At 36.4% G+C, this 19,877-nt stretch overlaps 1 protein-coding gene across 1 annotated transcript; it reads right to left on the reverse strand.

The window, feature by feature from the left end:
* Nucleotides 1–206: 206 nt before the first annotated feature.
* Nucleotides 207–1,157, reverse strand: LOC142505885 (NDR1/HIN1-like protein 2). The gene has a single exon (XM_075619021.1). It carries the CDS (start codon nt 1,098–1,100, stop codon nt 393–395), a length of 708 nt encoding a protein of 235 aa, XP_075475136.1. The 5' UTR covers nt 1,101–1,157; the 3' UTR covers nt 207–392.
* Between the last annotated feature and the right edge of the window lie 18,720 nt (nt 1,158–19,877).

Here is a 19,877-nt window from a genome sequence, read left to right on the forward strand (position 1 = left end):
TGTCAATTTCGAACATAAAATGTCATTTTTATCATATTCTTCGGACCATTATGTGTGATTAATTACATTATTTTCGTGCTTCCGTACCTCAACCGTAACCAACTAGTCCATTGAACTTATCCCCGTTTTAAATGTCAACTTCATTATACTATTCAATATGATGTTAACTAAACAACGTAACCCCATGAAATAAAATACTCCAAGAATTGACTAAAAATATATAATATAACACACAAAAAATTCTCATTATTTATCTACAAAGAATCCATAACCGAAATGTATAGTCATCCCTAGTAAATAACATCAAAAATCAAGAAATATAATCGTATACAATCTCGTATCACAAAATATATATGTATACATGAACTTGAGCTGAGAAAATCAGATCAAACTCAGCGCCAATCGAAGTCACACCTCTTTGATTCAAACACCACAACGGAAGTCGTGTTGCTGTTGGAAGACAATGGTATTTTCAATTCGCATTCGATCTTGGGCTTCATCCTCGGCGTTTTCACGACCCCCAGTTTCAACCTGATTCGTAGACGAAGCTTCACATCGATGTCGTAGACGTTGGAAATCTTGTTCTGGTTGTGATCAGATAACTCATTGGCTCCGAGGAGGATCAGTTGTTGTCCGTTGAATTCCGCGTTCAGGAAGTTCGTGCTCTTGTGTCCCTGGTAAAACGGCTGCAGTTCCTTGGTGTTGAGTCTATTCCCCTCGTACATTGCTGTCGCCTCGATCCTATCGTAATACACCCCGATGCGGCGGTTCGGGTTCCGGATGGTCAGGTTGACGGCCAAGTTGTATTGCAGCGTGTTGTTGTTGTCGAGGTTGAACTGGGTCAGCGAGGCCCCTGAGGCGTAGAACTTAACTTCGTTGGGGCGGAAGATGAGCCAGCACACGAGGACGACGATTCCAACGACTACGAGGATGGTGCATAGGATCTGGCACACGCAGGTGCAGAGGCAGTTGAGAAGGCAGCTGAAGGGGTTGCAGCAGCAGCTCCCTCCACGACCGGGGCGGTGGTAGGACTTGGACGGCGGAGGGATCGAAGGGCCGTAATAGGCTCCGTTGAGGTGGGGTTGTTTAGCATCAGCCATTGCAATTCTTGAGAAGAAAAGAAGAACAACGATGGAGAAATTGGTATCCAATAGGGTTATATATATAATATGGAGTTGGAGTAGCGATTTTGGTGGGAATCGGAGAATGAGTAAAACGCGCGTATCTTAGTTATAGTGAGAAAGCGTGTGGCATGTGGCGGTTTGTGTTAATTGCGGAGGAGGAAAATAATTAATTAATTAATTTATAGTGTTGTATTTAATAGACGCGTTCGCTTGTTGAAGAGTAGGATGTGATGCGTGTTGCTCGGTAGTTTCGTAGGGAAACGGAACAATTTATTCAAGGCATTGACTAAGTAATATTACTGATTTTTTCTAATTTTGCTGCTCCTCTTTTAAATAATAATAAATATCAAAACACGAAAATTTTAGGATCAATTTTGTAATTTTTTTATGACGCTAGAATCGAGTTACGAGCAAAGCGCGTAATAGAACACAATTGATATTATTATATATATATATTAGCTGGGGAAGAAATTTGTTAAAACTGAGTATCAAACCCAAGAACATCGGTCCAACCTTGGTGTCAGATAAGCTCTAATTGATCTACATACATCTTTATCAATTGATTTCGTAATTCAGTTTTTAAATATACATATGTTTATCATTGGAATGACAAAATGTTTGGGAACATAGTTTTACACAAAAAATTTTGTGAGATGGTCTCACGGATCAATTTCGTAGGTTGAATCTTTTATTTGGGTCATCCAAGAAAAAATATTAATTTTTTTGCTAAGAGTATTATTTTTTATTGTAAATATCGGTAGCGTTGACTCGTCTCACAAATAGAAATTCGTGAGACCGTTCACAAGAAACTTACTCATAGTTTTATGTACACATATGTTCAGTAGCAAAAACATTTATTAAAATACAATTACTTGTAGCTTATTTTGCACCAATATCTACGTTCGAAAAGAAGTTTCGAATTCGAGACTCAAATGTAACAATTTTCTCTCTCAACTAAAAAAATCGTTTACGTTTGTAAAAGTGAATATAATATATGTAAGTTCTAAAAATAATCTTGATAAGATATTTGTAGAGTCCGAAATCAAAAGTTGACTCTCTCCCTTTTACGGTTAAGTTTAATCTACCCTAAAGATATTAAAACTTGCTAAAGACTAAATATATGAATAAACATTCTATTAAAAAACAGAACATCCTCTCAAGTTGTCCATAAAATAAACTTTAATTAAATCAACAAAATAACATCATCAATTGTGCTATTATAACTGTTTAAAAACTCATTGATAGACTAATCATATTGTTCCGATATTATGCTATTTGCTCCATTTTTCTATTTAGGACAAACTTTTTATTAAAAGTTTCACATCGAACTAAAGGTTGTACCAAAGAGAGTACGAGGAAGCCATTAGCTTCGCCTCAATTAAGTAGTTTTTGAACAAAAATTATGGCCTTCAACTTTAAAAAAAAAATATAGTTATAAAACATTTGGATTTTTATATGAAGTCTCTGTTGATAAATATTTAACTCATTTTTCTTGCTCTCTTTTCAATCCTAGCGACTTGTTTTTTGCATTTTTAACTATACAATTCACATTTTGATGATAATAAAGTCTTAATTTGTGTGCATCATTTAGTCAGTATATTTTATTTTAGTTTACTTTAAATAGTGTAAATTATTAGATTTAATTGACAAGTTGGTAGCTAGATTTGTGACATTTTAAAATTTTATAAAACTTAATGGTTAAATTATCAAGTTTTTAAATATATGAAACTTTTCAGGTGATACTACCTTGAAGCCCAATTTTGTTTGGAACTACACGTTAGCCCATAATTGAGATGGGCTTCTCGAGTGCCCAATTAAATTGTAATAAATTTCAAATGTATATTTTATTAAAAAAAAATTGGAAACGAACTCAAAAGCTAATTTTAAAAGCTTTGTATTTACTAACTAAAGAAAAAGGAGATATATTTGGTTGATATTAAAAGTATCCGGCTTCACCGGAACCACACAATCCAAGGAATTGCTATTTCGACCGAATAAATTAATCACTTCAATCGGTTTTGATATATTCTTTCAAACATTATCTTGAACATAAACATAAAAGAGTTGAATGTGGAGGAACTAGTTGTTAGGCTTCATATTGACGAAAATTAAAAAATATCTTAGAGAAGAGTTTTCAATCCTACTCTAACTAAGACCAATATTCTAGAGCACAGATAGATCTCAAAAGCCAAGAAAATTATTGGGTCGGTTGGTGCAGGTGTCAAGTTTGGACCCAAGAAAGACGTTTTCACGAATTTGGTTTTTTTGGAAATGCTACATCTGTGGCGGTCACTGTCGCACAGAATGCAAGAAATTGAAAAAAAATAGATAGATAAATATGGTCGATGATGTATCCCAAAAAGTTTCAAATATAAATCTCTATGCCGTTATTTATGAGGTGAGTTTGGTTTGTGCAACATCAATAGAGTGGTGTATTGAAACTCGTCATGTGTGCTCCGATAAGGAGATATTTGCAAATCTCGATGAATCAAAGAAATGTGAAAAGTAGTACATTGGAAACTATTCTACAAGCTGACTCTCAACAATTTGTTGTATGTGCTAGAAGTTCACAAGAATTTAGTGTCCAGGTCGGGTCTCTTTCAAAAAAGCATGAGTTTCTTATTTTATTGAGTCTGATAAAATTGTCTCGTCGAAAAATGAAATGTTTTCGAAAATGAATTTGTATGTAATGATCTGTTTAAGCTTAATATAATGTTTGTTTTACCAAAGATGAATAAATCTAATGTTTATGATTACTTTTTGAATCTTCCTATTTGCAGACTAAGACATGTTAATTAATATGATACAATTTGTAAATTAATTGATTTAAAAAATATGTCCATATTTTATATTGATAAAAATATATATGTGAAACTTGTGTTGTAACATAATTAACAAGATTATCTTTTTCAAAATAATGAAAAAAACTGAACTTTTTGATTTAATTCACTAATATATATGCAATATAAAAGAAATACAAACAGTTGAAATAAATAATTGACTAATTTTGTTTATAGTAAGAGTCATATTTTTGTATCATAGGTAGAAGCATATTTGCTAAAAATAAAAATGAATAAATAACAGACAGCTTAGGAATAGAAAGTAGAAAACTTTGTATTCATTTTGTCGATTCCCAGTAATGGAGTTTACAATTACTTTCCCAAATTATGATATCTAATATGGTATCAAAGAGCACAATCCTTTGTTCCTCCTGCTATTTTCTGATCGGTTTCAGTTTCTCCGGTCATTGATTCTTGCTCAACTTTTTCAAATTCGAATTGTTTTCAAGATTGTGTTTGAATTCATTCTAGCAACTGCAATTTTTGGAAATTTTCTCCTGATAAGCTTGATTTTTCGCAATGGAAACTCGATTTGACGTTCATGATCCACGCTGTGTGTTGAGATACTCTTTTTCTCGTGTCCAAATCGCAGCGCAAGGTTTTAAAATTTTATTTTGACTATCGAAATATTTGGACACTCGTATGGTTTAAATTAAACATAAACATTCAAAGGATGTTTACTAACATACCTTTAGTGAATTAATTCGCTCGACTCCAACTATTCCGGTATTGGGGGATATAGCTCTCGTTGAATTTCACTACAAAATTTCTTCAAGAACTCCTAACCCTGTCCACGAATGGAATATACGTTTTTCTTCTAACTTGCACTAGAAAGTATAGAAGATATTTTGTATTTGAGATCAAGAGAATAAAATTGATTTAAAATCTTTTGAGAGCACAAAAATGACCTATGGAATTGGAGACTTCTCTCCTTTACTTTGTACCAAAGCTTCGGTCCTCGTCCACCTTTTTTTTCCCTTAAACAAAATTTTTTTCCCACCGAATGCCTTTCTTTTTTATAAGAATAATAAAATCTTTTTTATATTTCTAATCAATCATTTACTTAATTAATCAAATTAACTAAGTTAATTATAAATTCTAATTGCATGCTATTGCGTGTTTTCTTGATTGCTCGCAAGCGCACGACGTCAAGTTATAGTAAAATGTATTTTTGAGTACAAGTGTCGATCCCATGAGAATGTGTATATAAATGTATATTAGTGCTTGTGATTAAATAGTCTCGACTTTATTTAGAAAATTCAATTAAAAGATTTGGTTGCAAGAATAATTAAATTGAAAAGGGATTTAAATGTAACACCAATTTATAGCAATTAACAATGGAATAAAAGATCTAGAGGTCCGATTTCACGCAACTGTCCACCATGTGTAATTTATTGTAGCTATGTTATAAAAATCCTTCTTATTCATTAGCCAAGAATCCTATAATTATCTACTCCCTCTCCCGAGTGTTAAGTAGACTGTAATTATTTAAAAATGGATTGCAACATTCCCATCAACAATCTATAAATAAATAACACAACAAACACTATATTCTCTATGGGCTTCGATATCAATATAAGCCCTCCCGAACTCTATAAATACCATTGATGTATTTTTCTCATTTCTTGTTTATAATTTCCTCTTCCGAGTGATAAATTGTAAACATATAAATCATTCAAATTATGGCCAATAAATTGAAAGCATTAAGATTAGAACAATACAAATGAACTGATACGAAACCTCATACGAATGAAAAGCAAGCACGAATATTGAAATCACACCCTCAATTCAATAATGAACAAGAATCGATTATGTTGTCCCGATTTTTTGAAACAAGTAACGATTTGTGATATTCACCTCTAAGCGATTATAACTTAGCAACAAATATCAACGATAATAACAATCGAATTTCAAACGAACCTTCAAAGAACTTGTTTTGACAATCCGTGCGAAAAACAATCGACAAACGCCACAAAGATACAATCTTTGATAAGTTTGATTTGTGTTGAAGATCAAAGCAAAATGCCTTGAATATTGAGAGAAATCTCCAATAATATGTTTAAAGTCTGAAATTATTTCGTTCATGGTCTGATACAATGCATATATAATCAATAAAGCATGAAAAAATAGTGTAAAAAGGCTTAATTAGGATAACTAGCAAATTTGACACGGAAGTGAAGACCGCGGGTGCGCTGATGATTAGACTGCGGGTGCGGTGCAGCTTCGGGAAATTTTTTTTAAATTCGATTATCATGGACCGCGGGTGCGGTCCCTGTTTTAGCGCGGGTGCGCTGGACCTTCGGCAATTGCACTTGAATAACATTCCAAAGACCTCCAATATTATTCCCATGATTCCCAACCTCCTCTAATTTAGTCACCCAATTTGTAGATCCTCCTTGGTAGTTCATCATGAGTCCTTGAAGTGCTTCTTTAAACTTCTTGTTACGTCCCCTCGTTATAGGTCCTTCGGGCAACTCCAACGACTCCCATGCTTTCTTTGGTGCTTGATCAACCACGTTTGCATCATTCTCCCCTTCTTGAAAAGGATTTGTCCTCAAATCTTGATCATCTCCTACATCAAACAACGAAAGATCACTAACATTTAGAGTAGAATTGACATTGTACTCACATGGTAGGTCTAATTTGTAGGCATTGTCGTTGATCTTTTCAAACACTTGAAATGGTCCATCACCCTTAGGTAAGAGTTTCGAACGTCGCTTTTCTGGAAATCTTTCCTTTCTTAAGTGCAACCACACCCAATCTCCCTTTTCAAAAACCATCTTTTTCCTCCCCTTGTTGGCTTGCTTCGTATATTGTAAATTCTTCTTCTCGATGTTATTCTTGACCTTCTCATGCAAACTTCTAACGAATTCATCTTTCTTCTTGCCATCCATGTTCAACCTTTCACTCACAGGCAAAGACATCAAATCCAAAGGAGTTAAATGATTAAAACCATAAACAATCTCAAATGGTGAATAATTCGTAGTAGAATGCACGCTACGGTTATAAGAAAACTCAACAAATGACAAACATTCTTCCCAATTTTTCAAGTTCTTTTTGACTATAGCACGCAAAAGTGTCCCTAGAGTTCTATTAACAACTTCAGTTTGTCCATCCGTTTGAGGATGACATGTAGTAGAAAACAACAGTTTTGTGCCAAGTTTAGCCCACAAAGTTTTCCAAAAGTAACTCAAAAATTTAACATCACGGTCAGATACAATAGTCCTAAGCATACCATGTAACCTAACGACTTCCTTGAAGAACAAATACGCAATATTTGATGCATCATCGGTTTTATGACAAGCAATAAAATGTGCCATCTTAGAGAATCTATCAACAACAACAAATATTGAATCCATCCCCTTCTTAGTCCTTGGCAAACCTAAAACAAAATCCATAGAAATATCAATCCAAGGTTCACTAGGAACAGGAAGTGGTGTATACAATCCATGTGGTTGTGTTCTAGACTTAGCTTGTCTACAAATAATGCATTTTTCACAAACACGTTCAACATCACGTTTCATATGTGGCCAATAAAAATGCTCATGCAAACAACTCAAAGTTTTAGCCACACCAAAGTGCCCCATCAAACCACCACCATGTGCCTCCCTCACAAGTAATTCATGAATTGATGACTTAGGAATGCACAATCTATCTTCTCTAAATAAATACCCATTATGCAAATAAAATTTATCATGTGGACCATGCATACATGTTTCAAATACTTCCTTAAAATCCTCATCCATCGCATACAATTCTTTCACATGTTCAAATCCCAAGAGTTTTGAATTCAAGGTAGAGATTAGTACGTACCTCCGTGATAGTGCGTCGGCCACTACATTATCCTTACCTTGTTTGTACTTGATTATGTAGGGAAATGTTCCTATGAATGCCACCCACTTATCATGCCGCTTGTTCAGTTTCTGTTGTCCCCTAAGGTACTTTAGAGACTCATGATCCATATGGATCACAAATTCCTTAGGCCTCAAGTAGTGTTGCCACATCTCCAAAGTCCTCACAAGCGCGTACAACTCCTTGTCATACGTTGGATAGTTCAGCGCTGCTCCATTGAGTTTCTCACTAAAGTACGCCACTGGTCGTCCTCCTTGCATCAAAACTCCTCCAATACCTTCACCTGAGGCATCACATTCAATTTCAAAAGTATTAGAAAAATCAGGTTAAACAAGTAAAGGCGCATTAATTAATTTTTGTTTAATAATATTAAAAGACTTCTCTTGTTCCTCGCCCCAATGAAATGGAACGTTTTTCTTAATCACCGCCGTCATCGGTGCCGCCAGTGTGCTAAAATCTTTTACAAACCTCCTATAGAAGCTTGCTAGACCATGAAAGCTTCGAACTTGACTAACATTAGCAGGAGTTGGCCAATATCGAATAGCCCTTATCTTATCCTCATCCACTTGTATCCCCTGTGAACTTACCACAAAACCAAGAAAGACAATTTTGCTTGTACAAAAATCACATTTCTTAAGATTAGCATATAAATGTTCATCCCTAAGTGTGATCAGTACAAATCTCAAATGCTCAACATGCTCTTCTAAATCTTTGCTATACACAAGAATATCATCAAAATAAACCACAACAAATTTCCCTATGTAAGCACGCAAAACATGATTCATCAACCTCATAAAGGTACTAGGAGCATTAGTTAAGCCAAAAGGCATGACCATCCACTCATATAACCCATATTTGGTTTTAAATGCCGTTTTCCACTCATCAACTTCCCTCATTCTAATTTGGTGATAACCACTTTTTAAATCAATCTTACTAAAAATACATGCACCATGCAACTCATCTAACATATCATCTAGTCTAGGTATGGGATGCCTATACTTGATGGTTATATTATTGATTGCCCTACAATCTACACACATTCGTTATGATCCATCTTTCTTAGGAACTAATAAAACAGGTACAACACAAGGAGACATGGACTCACGCACAAAACTCCTATCTAACAATTCACTTACCTGTCGCTGAAGCTCCTTAGTCTCATACGGATTGCTTCTATAAGCTGGACGATTTGGCAATGCACTTCCGGGCACAAAATGAATTTGGTGCTCAATCCCCCTCAATGGTGGTATTCCTTGAGGTAGCTCCTCCGGAAATATATCATCAAACTCCTGCAAAAGGGAAACAACAATGCTCGGAAGATTTCCGGCTATATCACTTGTGTTAAAGAGAATCTCTTTGTAAAGAATCAACACAAGTGTATCATGTGTGTGCAACAATTGTTTCATATCACTCTTTTGGGCCATATATGTTTTCTTTTTGACCTCTTTCCTCTCATTTTCTTTTCCCTCTTTTTTTATCTCTATGGTCATCTCATCATTTTTTTTATCACTTATTTTTTGACCATATCTTTTTCTTAAAGGCCACCTCACTTTTCTTTTCACTCTTTCTTTCGGCCTCATCTATTTTTTTCTTTTGTCGTTGGTCTTCCATGATTTGTTTTGGGGACAAAGGAAGTAAAACAATGGGTTCTTTCTTGAGTACAAAAGAATATCTATTTTTAAACCCATCATGTGTCACTTGTCTATCATATTGCCATGGTCTCCCTAACAAAATATGACAAGCATGCATTGGCACCACATCACATAACACCTCATCAATATACTTCCAATCGAAAACGCAACCAAGACTTGTTTGTTCACTTTCACTTCAGCACAGTCATTCAACCACTGTAGCCTATATGGTTGAGGATGTTTCAAAGTAGGCAAGCTCAATTTTTCAACCATCTCAAAACTAGCAACATTGGTACAACTTCCTCTATCTATAATAAGATTGCAAACCTTGCCATTGACAAAACACCTAGTATGGAATAAGTTTTCCCTTTGGTTAGTTTCTTCTTCCTTGACTTGGGTACTCATTATACGCCTAGTCACTAATGCTTCGCCCACAACTGCCTCATATCCCTCATCAGGATCCTCTAATGCAGGCATCTCATCTTCATCCTCTCCATCATCTCCCTCACTATGAGATTCATACTCCCCATAATTATTCAACACCATCTCCCTTTTATTGGGACATTGGCTAGCAATATGACCAACTCCTTGACACCTTAAACATTTAATATCTCTAGAACGATTAATAGGAGTTTCAGGTTTACCTTGCACTCCCTGCTTAGGCGCCTCCTGTTTAATGTCAACTTTGGGTTTGACCACTACCTTGCTTTCTTCACGTTTAACAACGTTGGAACGCCAAAGTGTTGATGTATTCCCATATTGTGTGGTACGGCCAACTCCTCTCCTCTTGAGTTGTTGCTCCACTTTTATCGCCATCTGCACCATTTCATCTAGATCCAAGTAATGTCTAAGCTCCACTTGGTCTTGAATTTCCCTGTTCAAACCACACAGAAAACGAGCCATAGTAGCCTCACTATCCTCATCTATATTTGGTTTAATCATGACTACTTCCAACTCTTTATAGTAGTCCTCAACACTCTTCACACCCTGTCTCAAAGTTTGTAACTTCTTAAACATTTCTCTATAGTAGTGATTTGGTACAAACCTCTTCCTCATTACGCTCTTCATCTCAGCCCAAGTTTCTATAGGCCTCTCATTGCATCTTCTCTTAGTGGTTACTAATTGATCCCACCGAATAAGTGCATAATCAACAAACTCAACCACGGCCAACCTAACCTTTTTGAGTTCAGAATAATGGTGACAATCAAACACAAATTCAACTCGCTTTTCCCATTCTAAATAAGCCTCTGGATCCGACTTACCATGGAACGACGGAATTTTCATCTTAATGCTACCTATGTTATTATCTTCCTTATTCTCATCATCGTACCTACCCCGTAAGGCTTCTCTTGTTCCCCTACCAAATCCTCTACCTCTTCCGCTCCTACCCCAGTTCTCGTTTTGACTCTCCTCTTCTACTCCTAATTCATAATCATCCTCTTCTTCTTCGACTGTACCCAAACCTTTAGGTTTAGATTTATTTTCACTAGTGCTAACTTCAAACCTATCCAACCTCTCATATAAAGGATCCAACTCGGCCCTCATCATTCTACTAAAATGCCCAAATAACGCCTCCATTTGAACCTTAGACAACCCCTGGTTTGAACTTTCTCCTACTTCCCTCTCCATATTACTTTCAGATTTTGTACCTGCAAGAAAATGTTAGTAGAAATAAAAGATGTTCCTCACCCAAATTCTCACAATCACTCCAAAGAAATAACACTCACACTCAAATATTTTCACTCGAATGTGATAGTTCTCTCAAAGATGTGATCAATCTTTATATTTGTATACCAAACTATCAAGATTCAACTCGTGACACTTGCAACTGTCTCACTTGGATTGCACAAAGCCAAGAACACTAGAATAACACAGATTTGAAAACAGAACAAAGGATTACACAGATCTGAAAACAGAAACGAAGGAATAACACAGATCTGATAACAGAATGAAATTTATATTTTTCTTTTCTTATATATATATATATATAATTTTTTTTATATATAGAAAGATTTGACAAAAGAAACGAAAGGATACCACAGATTTGATAACAGAACAAAATTTTAGACAGATCTGAAAATTAAGAACAAGATACTTACTTGAATTCAATGAGCCAAAGCTCTGATACCAAATGATACGAAACCTCGTACGAATGAAAAGCAAGCACGAATATTGAAATCGCACCCTCAATTCAATAATGAACAAGAATCGATTATGTTGTCCCGCTCGTTTGAAACAAAAAACGATTTGTGATATTCACCTCTAAGCGATTATAACTTAGCAACAAATATCAACGATAATAACAATCGAATTTCAAACGAACCTTCAAAGAACTTGTTTGACAATCCGTGCGAAAAACAATAGACAAACGCCACAAAGATACAATCTTTGATAAGTTTGATTTGTGTTGAAGATCAAAGCAAAATGCCTTGAATATTGAGATAAATCTCCAATAATATGTTTAAAGTCTAAAATTATTTCGTTCATGGTCTGATACAATGCATATATAATCAATAAAGCATGAAAAAGTAGTGTAAAGAGGCTTTATTAGGATAACTAGCAAATTTGACACGGAAGTGAAGACCGCGGGTGCGCTGATGATTAGACCGCGGGTGCGGTCCCTGTTTTAGCGCAGGTGCGCTGGACCTTCGGCAATTGCACTTGAATAACATTCCAAAGACCTCCAATATTATTCCCATGATTCCCAACCTCCTCTTATTTAGTCACCCAATTTGTAGATCCTCCTTGGTAGTTCATCATGAGTCCTTGAAGTGCTTCTTTAAACTTCTTGCTACGTCCCCTCGTTATAGGTCCTTCGGGAAACTCCAACGACTCCCATGCTTTCTTTGGTGCTTGATCAACCACGTTTGTATCATGAACAATATGAAGAACTTAAATAGCTTAGTTCATAGATTCTAACACATCGTTTCTAGTTTTGTTCCATCTTTCCTCTAGAAATAAAAATTAGTTCATAATAACACAAGCAAAACAACAAAACATGGTTTTGAAACAAGACATATCAACTGAAAAATAAAAGAAAGAAGAACTTAGAAAAAGAGTTTGAAGTGCTGATTCCGTCCTCGGAGTTGTGAAAAAGATTTCCCAAGAACTTGATGAACTTGGATCTTCAATCCTCTAGCAGCAGCCTCTACTCTTCCTTGGTTCCCCAATACCCTAGATGGTAAGTAAATGATGTAATTTATAGTCCCAGACATGCCTTAATCCGCAGCACACCAAAATCTTGGACTTCCATGCGCAGCACACAAAAATACAGATTTTCCGGATTCTGTCTTGCAAGGAGCGTGGGTGCGGTCAAGAGGACACCGCGGGTGCGGTGTTGGTTCTGGTGTGCGCGGGCAGGTGCGGTGTGGATTTTAGTGCAGGTGCGGTGTGACACTGCGGGTGCGGTGGAAAGATGAACGCGGGTGCGATATGGCCTCTGTATTTTTTTTATCTTTTGCACTTTTCAATTCAACACTTTAATACTCCAAACTCTCATTCTAAACTTCCAAACTATAACAACAAAAACAATATTAAATCACATAAAACCTGCTCAAGAATCATAAAATTACAAGTTAAAAACAATTAATAAAAGTGCAATAAATTGCACTTATCAAACTCCCCCAAACTTAGGATTTTGCTAGTCCCGAGCAAAACAGAACAACACGAACAAACAAGTCATGAAATATTTTAAAGAAATTGGCCTCAAGATAATTTAACCAACTCTTCATGCATTCATTATTCAATATATGACAAGTCAAAACAATCCAATCAATTTTTCATTCGGATATAATCATGAAATCGGTTAATTTTCTAAACTTCTAATCTCTTCAACTCATGTTTCAAAACATTCTCAATTGATTTCAATTTTTTCAAACACAATCAAGAGGTCATTTTCGGTAAAAATTGGGTTCAAAGCAATATTCATTCAAAAAAAAAGTACCCAATAAATATTTGATGCAATGAGGTGTGTGTGAAGTTGATCAAGATTCGCGCTCAATGTAAGTGTTTATCGATTGTCCATAGGCTTGATCCTCCCAATCCCTCTCCACTAGTATAATGGACAACTATGACTTGGTCAATAGGATTTGCAATGCTTGTAATGTTAGGCCTTGGCTCATGGCTACAAATGAAGATTAGGAATTCAAATAAGTGAGTAAGTTGAATTTTATCTCTTTTGCAAACTCCACCTTTTCTTTTATCTCCATTTTTTTATTCATTTCATCTCTTTTTCTCCCATTTTTCTCCAACTTCTTCAATGAAACATAATTCATTTTTCTTTTCTTTTGTAGGAGAATTTCAATTTCTTTGATCCTTTGAATTCTTACTCCCTTGAGAAGGTAGGAAATTAATGTTTAAGATATTCAACGGGATGGTAAATATGGGATATTTGAAATGATATCGAATGGGGGTTTTTACACATATTTACGTGTGTCATTCGAATTCATATAAGCTCAAAGAGGTGACAAATGATAAATTATTTTTATTTGGTGGCTTGAAAGGCTCAATCGATAAAAAAAAATCACCTAAATCATTCCTAAATCATAAATTGTCCGTATTTTGCCTCGAGTGTTGTTTGGATAGTTCTAGACAAAATCTCAATTCACCAACACAGAGTAGAATCTAATCATCGTGAAACGTGGTGTCTCAATGCATCAACCAAATATATATATATTCAAAAGAAAAGTGCTTGGCTTCCAAGAAATTTCAAGAACACAATTCTTTTCTCATATAGGCTCAAGAGGGCTTCAAATGAATATTTATGAACAATATAAATAGGCCCAAATAAAATCAAAGATTGCCTCAATCATATATGTGTTTGCAAAAATTTATTTCATGATTAGAAATTATAAGTCTAAAATTTACCAAATCTCATGATTGTTCTCTAAATTTTTCAAATTGATTGATGAACATGAATGAAATACATGATCTTTCTTCTCAATACACAAATTTTCTTCATCATTGGCCATTTCAAAAATTTTCATGACTATGACACTACAAACACGCAAGCAAATAACTCAAAAGTAAATAAAACACTCAAATAAAACTAAATGATACTAGAAACACACAAGCTAAAATAAAACATCTCCCCCAAACTTAAATATGTGCATCGCCCTCGATGAAAATGATCGTGAAAGTTAGGGAAATACACATACCTCAGGCAATGACCTTCAGTGGTAATTGCCATCCTCATCATCTTCTCCTTCTTGTGGTGGGTGGTACTCCGACGGATCGTATGCGGGCGGCCATTGCGGAGGTTGTGGAAATGGATTACCAGATGTGGAAGATGATGAAATTGTTGAGCCAAGACTGACGTGAAATCTATCATATAACCCATGAATGTATTCAGTCCTAAACTGATACTCGTCCATGTCTTGTCGTTGTTGGCGCATCTCTGCTTTCCAAATGAGTTAATCGATCTCGCACATTTCTTGGTTGCGGTTGTGTTTGTTGTTGTTGGGCCTGAGCATGGGCACGTCTTTCAGCAGCTCTTATGTTGAATTCTCTCTAAGCTTGACGTGTATCTTGTTGATCAGATGTCAGTGACCTATGTGGTTGAATAACCACAATGGCATTTTTTGGTTTCAACAATTCTTCATTTGCTGCCCAAGTCACTCCCGCGTAATGGCATAAGTCTGTGATAAGAGAAGGGTGGAGGAGTCCATTAGGAAAGTTACCTTTTGCATAATCTAGCATTGAGTTCTGAAGCAATTGACCTAAATCAATCGTCTTTTCCGTTAAGATGCAAAAAATCAGGATTGCCCTCTCCTTGATGACGGTAGTAGTATGGTCAGTAGGCTTAATCCTAGCCGAAATGAAGGAATACCAATCTTTGGCAACAATTTTCAGATCAGATTTAGCTAGGCTTAAATGTACATCGTCTCTCATTCGCCACTCCTCTCCCTCAATGCAAATAGTCTGAAGAATGTTATTATAATCAACTCCCTCGGTCCGATATTATTCATATTCATCATGCATGACTGGAGGGATACCATATATCGTGTTGATGGTATGAGAATCAAAAGCCACCAGCTTTCCTCGCATCAAAACTTTCAAGTGATCATGCTTAACCTTAAGGTTAGCATAAAATTCTCGTACCAACAAAATGACCGCATCCTGTGGTGGCTTGCCAAACTCCTCCCAATGCCTAGCAGTAAGCATTAATCCGATTTCGGTTCGTGGGAAGCTCAGGTCAAATCCCCTCTCTTTCACAATGCTCTTGTTTAGAATTTTAGCATAATTCTCCTCCGCCTTCTCGTCCCAAAACTTGTGTGCATCATAATTTGCAGACGAGGATGCACCCTTTGATTGTTTCTTTCTTGGAGGCATTTTGTCGAACACTTTCAACGCACCAACTTCTCCTTCAATCTAATTCACTAAACTTGATGATTTTTCACTCCCCCAAACTTATTAATCACAATAACTACAACTTAACAATATACGACTAATCCAATCAACTCCAATCAACAATGTCAAGAATGCTCACCACTAAAATTTAATTTTGTTCTTTCATAGTCAATAGCACCAATAATTTCGAATTTCAAAGCAAATGTAGTATGGATTTGCTCACCTTGAGTGTTGAAATGTTTTTTGGAAGAACAAAATCGAAGCTCCAATCAATTCTTGGTGAAATTTTCGAGCCCCCTTTCAAACCCTAGGTTTGGTGTTGATTTTGAGGAATGAAGATGGATATTGGATGGAACGAGTGAAGTTATGTAGGTGTGGAGTGGTAAATTTTTGCTTGGAAGAACCAAATTTGAGTGTGGAGTGTGTTTCAAAGGATGTATTTCGAAGTGAAGGAGAGATTGAGGAGAAGTGTTCTTCGGTTATGTCCAATGTTTGCCTGTTTCAGGATTTAAAACCATCGATTGCGGTTGCAGTGCAGCTACTGGAATTATTGAATTTTCGACCTTCAGCGACTGCGGGTGCGGTGAGTAAGATACCGCGGGTGCGGTGTTGCTACTGGAATTTTTAAATTTTGTTCAGCAAACAACGCAGGTGCGCTGTAAAAAACAACGCGGGTGCGCTCAATAACAGAACGCGGATGCGGTTTGGCTACTGGAAATTTTTAATTTTCTGTCTTTAACCAGCGCAGGGGCGATAGTTTTTGCAGCGCGGGTGAAATATTTGAAATTGTTTTCTCCTCTAATTGTTAGTGCTGAAAAACAATAGGTATTCATAAGATTTGGGGAAATACAAGAACACACTAAACCAAAATACACAATCAAAAAAAAAAAATAAAAATACAAGAATAAAAATAAAACCGAAATTGAAATACAATAAAGAAACTAAAATTTGGGGACTGCCACCAGTCTACATCAAGTTGATCCGCCCAAAGGAATGTTGTCAAGATGCCGTACTTCAGTCCCATAATAATGCTTGATCCGTTGTCCATTTACTTTAAACGTTCTTCCGTCATTGCACTTTAGCTCAATGGATCCATATGGTTGGACTGATTTTATTGTAAATGGCCCCGACCATCTTGATTTTAGCTTACCGGGAAATAGTTTGAAGCGTGAATTGAACAATAGTACTTGTTGTCCGGGCTCGAAATTTCTATGCAATATATGGTTGTCGTGCCACTTTTTGGTCTTCTCCTTGTAGATCTTTGCATTCTCATAAGCCTCATTTATGAACTCCTCCATCTCATTTAGTTGCAATAGCCGCTGCTCACCAGATGCTTCCATGTCAAAGTTGAGCTTTTTCATGGCCCAAAAAGCTCTGTGTTCCAATTCCAGTGGTAAGTGACAGGCCTTACCAAAGACCAATCTATAGGGTGACATCCCAATAGGTGTCTTGTATGCCGTTCTGTACGCCCATAAGGCATCATCCAACTTCAGTGCCCAATCCTTCCGGTTTGTCTTTACCGTTTTCTCCAATATCTGCTTAATCTCCCGATTGGATATTTCGGCTTGTCCATTTGCTTGTGTGTGGTATGCCAGGGTTACTTTATGCTTCACATCATATTTAGCCAAAAGTGAGTTAAAGATTTTATTACAAAAATGTGTACCTTCATCACTTATTATGGCTCTTGGTGTCCCAAATCTTGTGAAGATGTTCATGTGAACAAACTTAGCAACCACTCGAGCATCATTAGTATTGGTGGCAATTGCTTCCACCCATTTTGACACATAATCCACAGCAAGCAAAATATACGATTGACCAAAAGAAGATGGGAATGGTCCCATGAAGTCAATACCCCAAACATCAAAAAGTTCAACTTCCAAAATATTGGTCAATGGAAACTCATGGCGTCTAGAAATATTGCCAACCCTTTGGCATCTGTCACATGACTTAGCTAAGGTATAACTATCTTTGAACAAAGTAGGCCAATAAAAACCAGACTGTAATACATTTGCTGTTGTTCTTGATGTTCCAAAGTGGCCGCCATATGGTGAAGAATGACATTGTTCAAGAATTACTTTCGCTTCTTCCTCCGCTACGCATCTTCTAATCATCTGATCAGAACATATCTTGAAGACGTATGGATCATCCCATAGGTAAAACTTTGCATCGTGAAAGAATTTCTTCTTCTGGTGATAACTCAAATCTGGAGGGAGAGTACCACAAGACAAGAAATTAGCTATATCAGCAAACCAAGGGAGTATAGCATTTACCTCAAACAGCTGTTCATCTGGGAATGCTTCTTTTATGGTTCCTTCATCTATTTTATCTTCAAGTTCCAGCCGTGACAAGTGGTCAGCCACTTGATTTTCACACCCCTTCCTATCCTTTACTTCAAAATCAAACTATTGGAGCAATAAAATCCACCTTATTAAGCGTGGTTTTGAATCCTTCTTGGCAAATAGGTATCGAATAGCTGCATGGTCAGTGAAAACAATTACCTTTGTGCCGACCAAGTAGGGTCTAAACTTGTCAAATGCAAACACTACTGCAAGCATCTCTTTTCAGTAGTTGTGTAATTTTACTGTGCAGCATCCATGGTTCGACTTGCATAGTAGATTGATCTAAAAATTTATCACGCCTTTGGCCCAACACTACACCTACTGCATAATCACTAGCATCGCACATCAATTCGAAGGGCTCCTTCCAATCTGGCACTATCATGATTGGTGCTGTCACCAATGCCTTCTTGATCTTCTCAAATGCCTGCAGACAATCATCATCAAAAATAAAAGTGGATTCTTTTTCAAGCAAATTACACAAAGGTTTAGTAATCTTAGAAAAATCTTTGATAAATCTACGATAAAACCCGGCGTGTCCTAAGAAACTCCTTATCCCTTTGATGTTCTTCGGTGGTGGAAGCTTTTCAATTGCAACTACTTTGGCTCTATCTACCTCTAATCCCTTTGAAGACACTTTATGTCCAAGAACAATACCCTCTTGGACCATAAAATGACACTTCTCCCAATTAAGAACCAAGTTCTTTTCTTGACATCTCTGCAAAACGAGGGAAATGTTATGTAAACAGTGATCAAATGAAGAGCCAAATACCGAGAAATCATCCATGAAGACTTCCATGATGTCTTCCACCATGTCTGCAAATATGGCCATCATACACCTCTGAAAAGTAGCAGGTGCATTGCATAGCCCAAAAGGACATCCTCCTGAAAGCAAACGTTCCATAGGGGCAAGTGAATGTTGTCTTCTCTTGATCCTCTAGTGCTATAGCAATCTGGTTATAACCTGAATAACCATCTAAAAAACAGTAGTGACAATAACCAGCAAGTCTATCAAGCATTTGATCAATAAAAGGTAATGGAAAATGATCTTTACGTGTGGCATTGTTCAACTTCCTATAATCAATACATACTCGCCATCCAGTCACAGTACGAGTAGATATTAGTTCATCATTTTCATTCTTTACCACAGTCATTCCACCCTTTTTAGGCACTACTTGCACATGAGACACCCAACTGCTATCAGAAATAGCATATGTAACTCCAGCATTTAACAATTTCAACACTTCATTTTTCACTACCTCTTTCATGGCTGGATTTAACCTTCTCTGATGATCCACATAGGGAGCGTATGACTCTTCCATTAAAATCCTATGCATGCATATGGTGGGACTAATCCCCTTGATATCAGAAATCGACCACCCAAATGCAGTTTTAAATTTCCTCAACACTCTCAACAATTTATCTTTTTCATCTAAAGTAAGAGAGGAAGAGATAATTACAGGATATGTCGACTTCTCACCCAAGAAAGCATAGCAAAGATGGCTTGGCAATTCCTTCAAAACAGGGGATGAAGGTATTATCTCTGAACATTTTTTTTCTTCCAACTTCTCCTGTGCGGCTTCCTTCACCTTTGGCAACTCTTCAAGACCTAAAAGTTGCTCTCTCAATTCCCAATCATCATCATCAACTCTACTGAAAGTACTAGAAATACATCTTTCTAATGGATCTTCTACTGTATGACCTATACCAATCTCAGCAACACAAGAGTAAATTATATCAATGCTT

This window comes from Primulina tabacum, chromosome 10 (assembly GCF_025594145.1).
Source record: "Primulina tabacum isolate GXHZ01 chromosome 10, ASM2559414v2, whole genome shotgun sequence".
Lineage (NCBI taxonomy): Eukaryota > Viridiplantae > Streptophyta > Magnoliopsida > Lamiales > Gesneriaceae > Primulina > Primulina tabacum.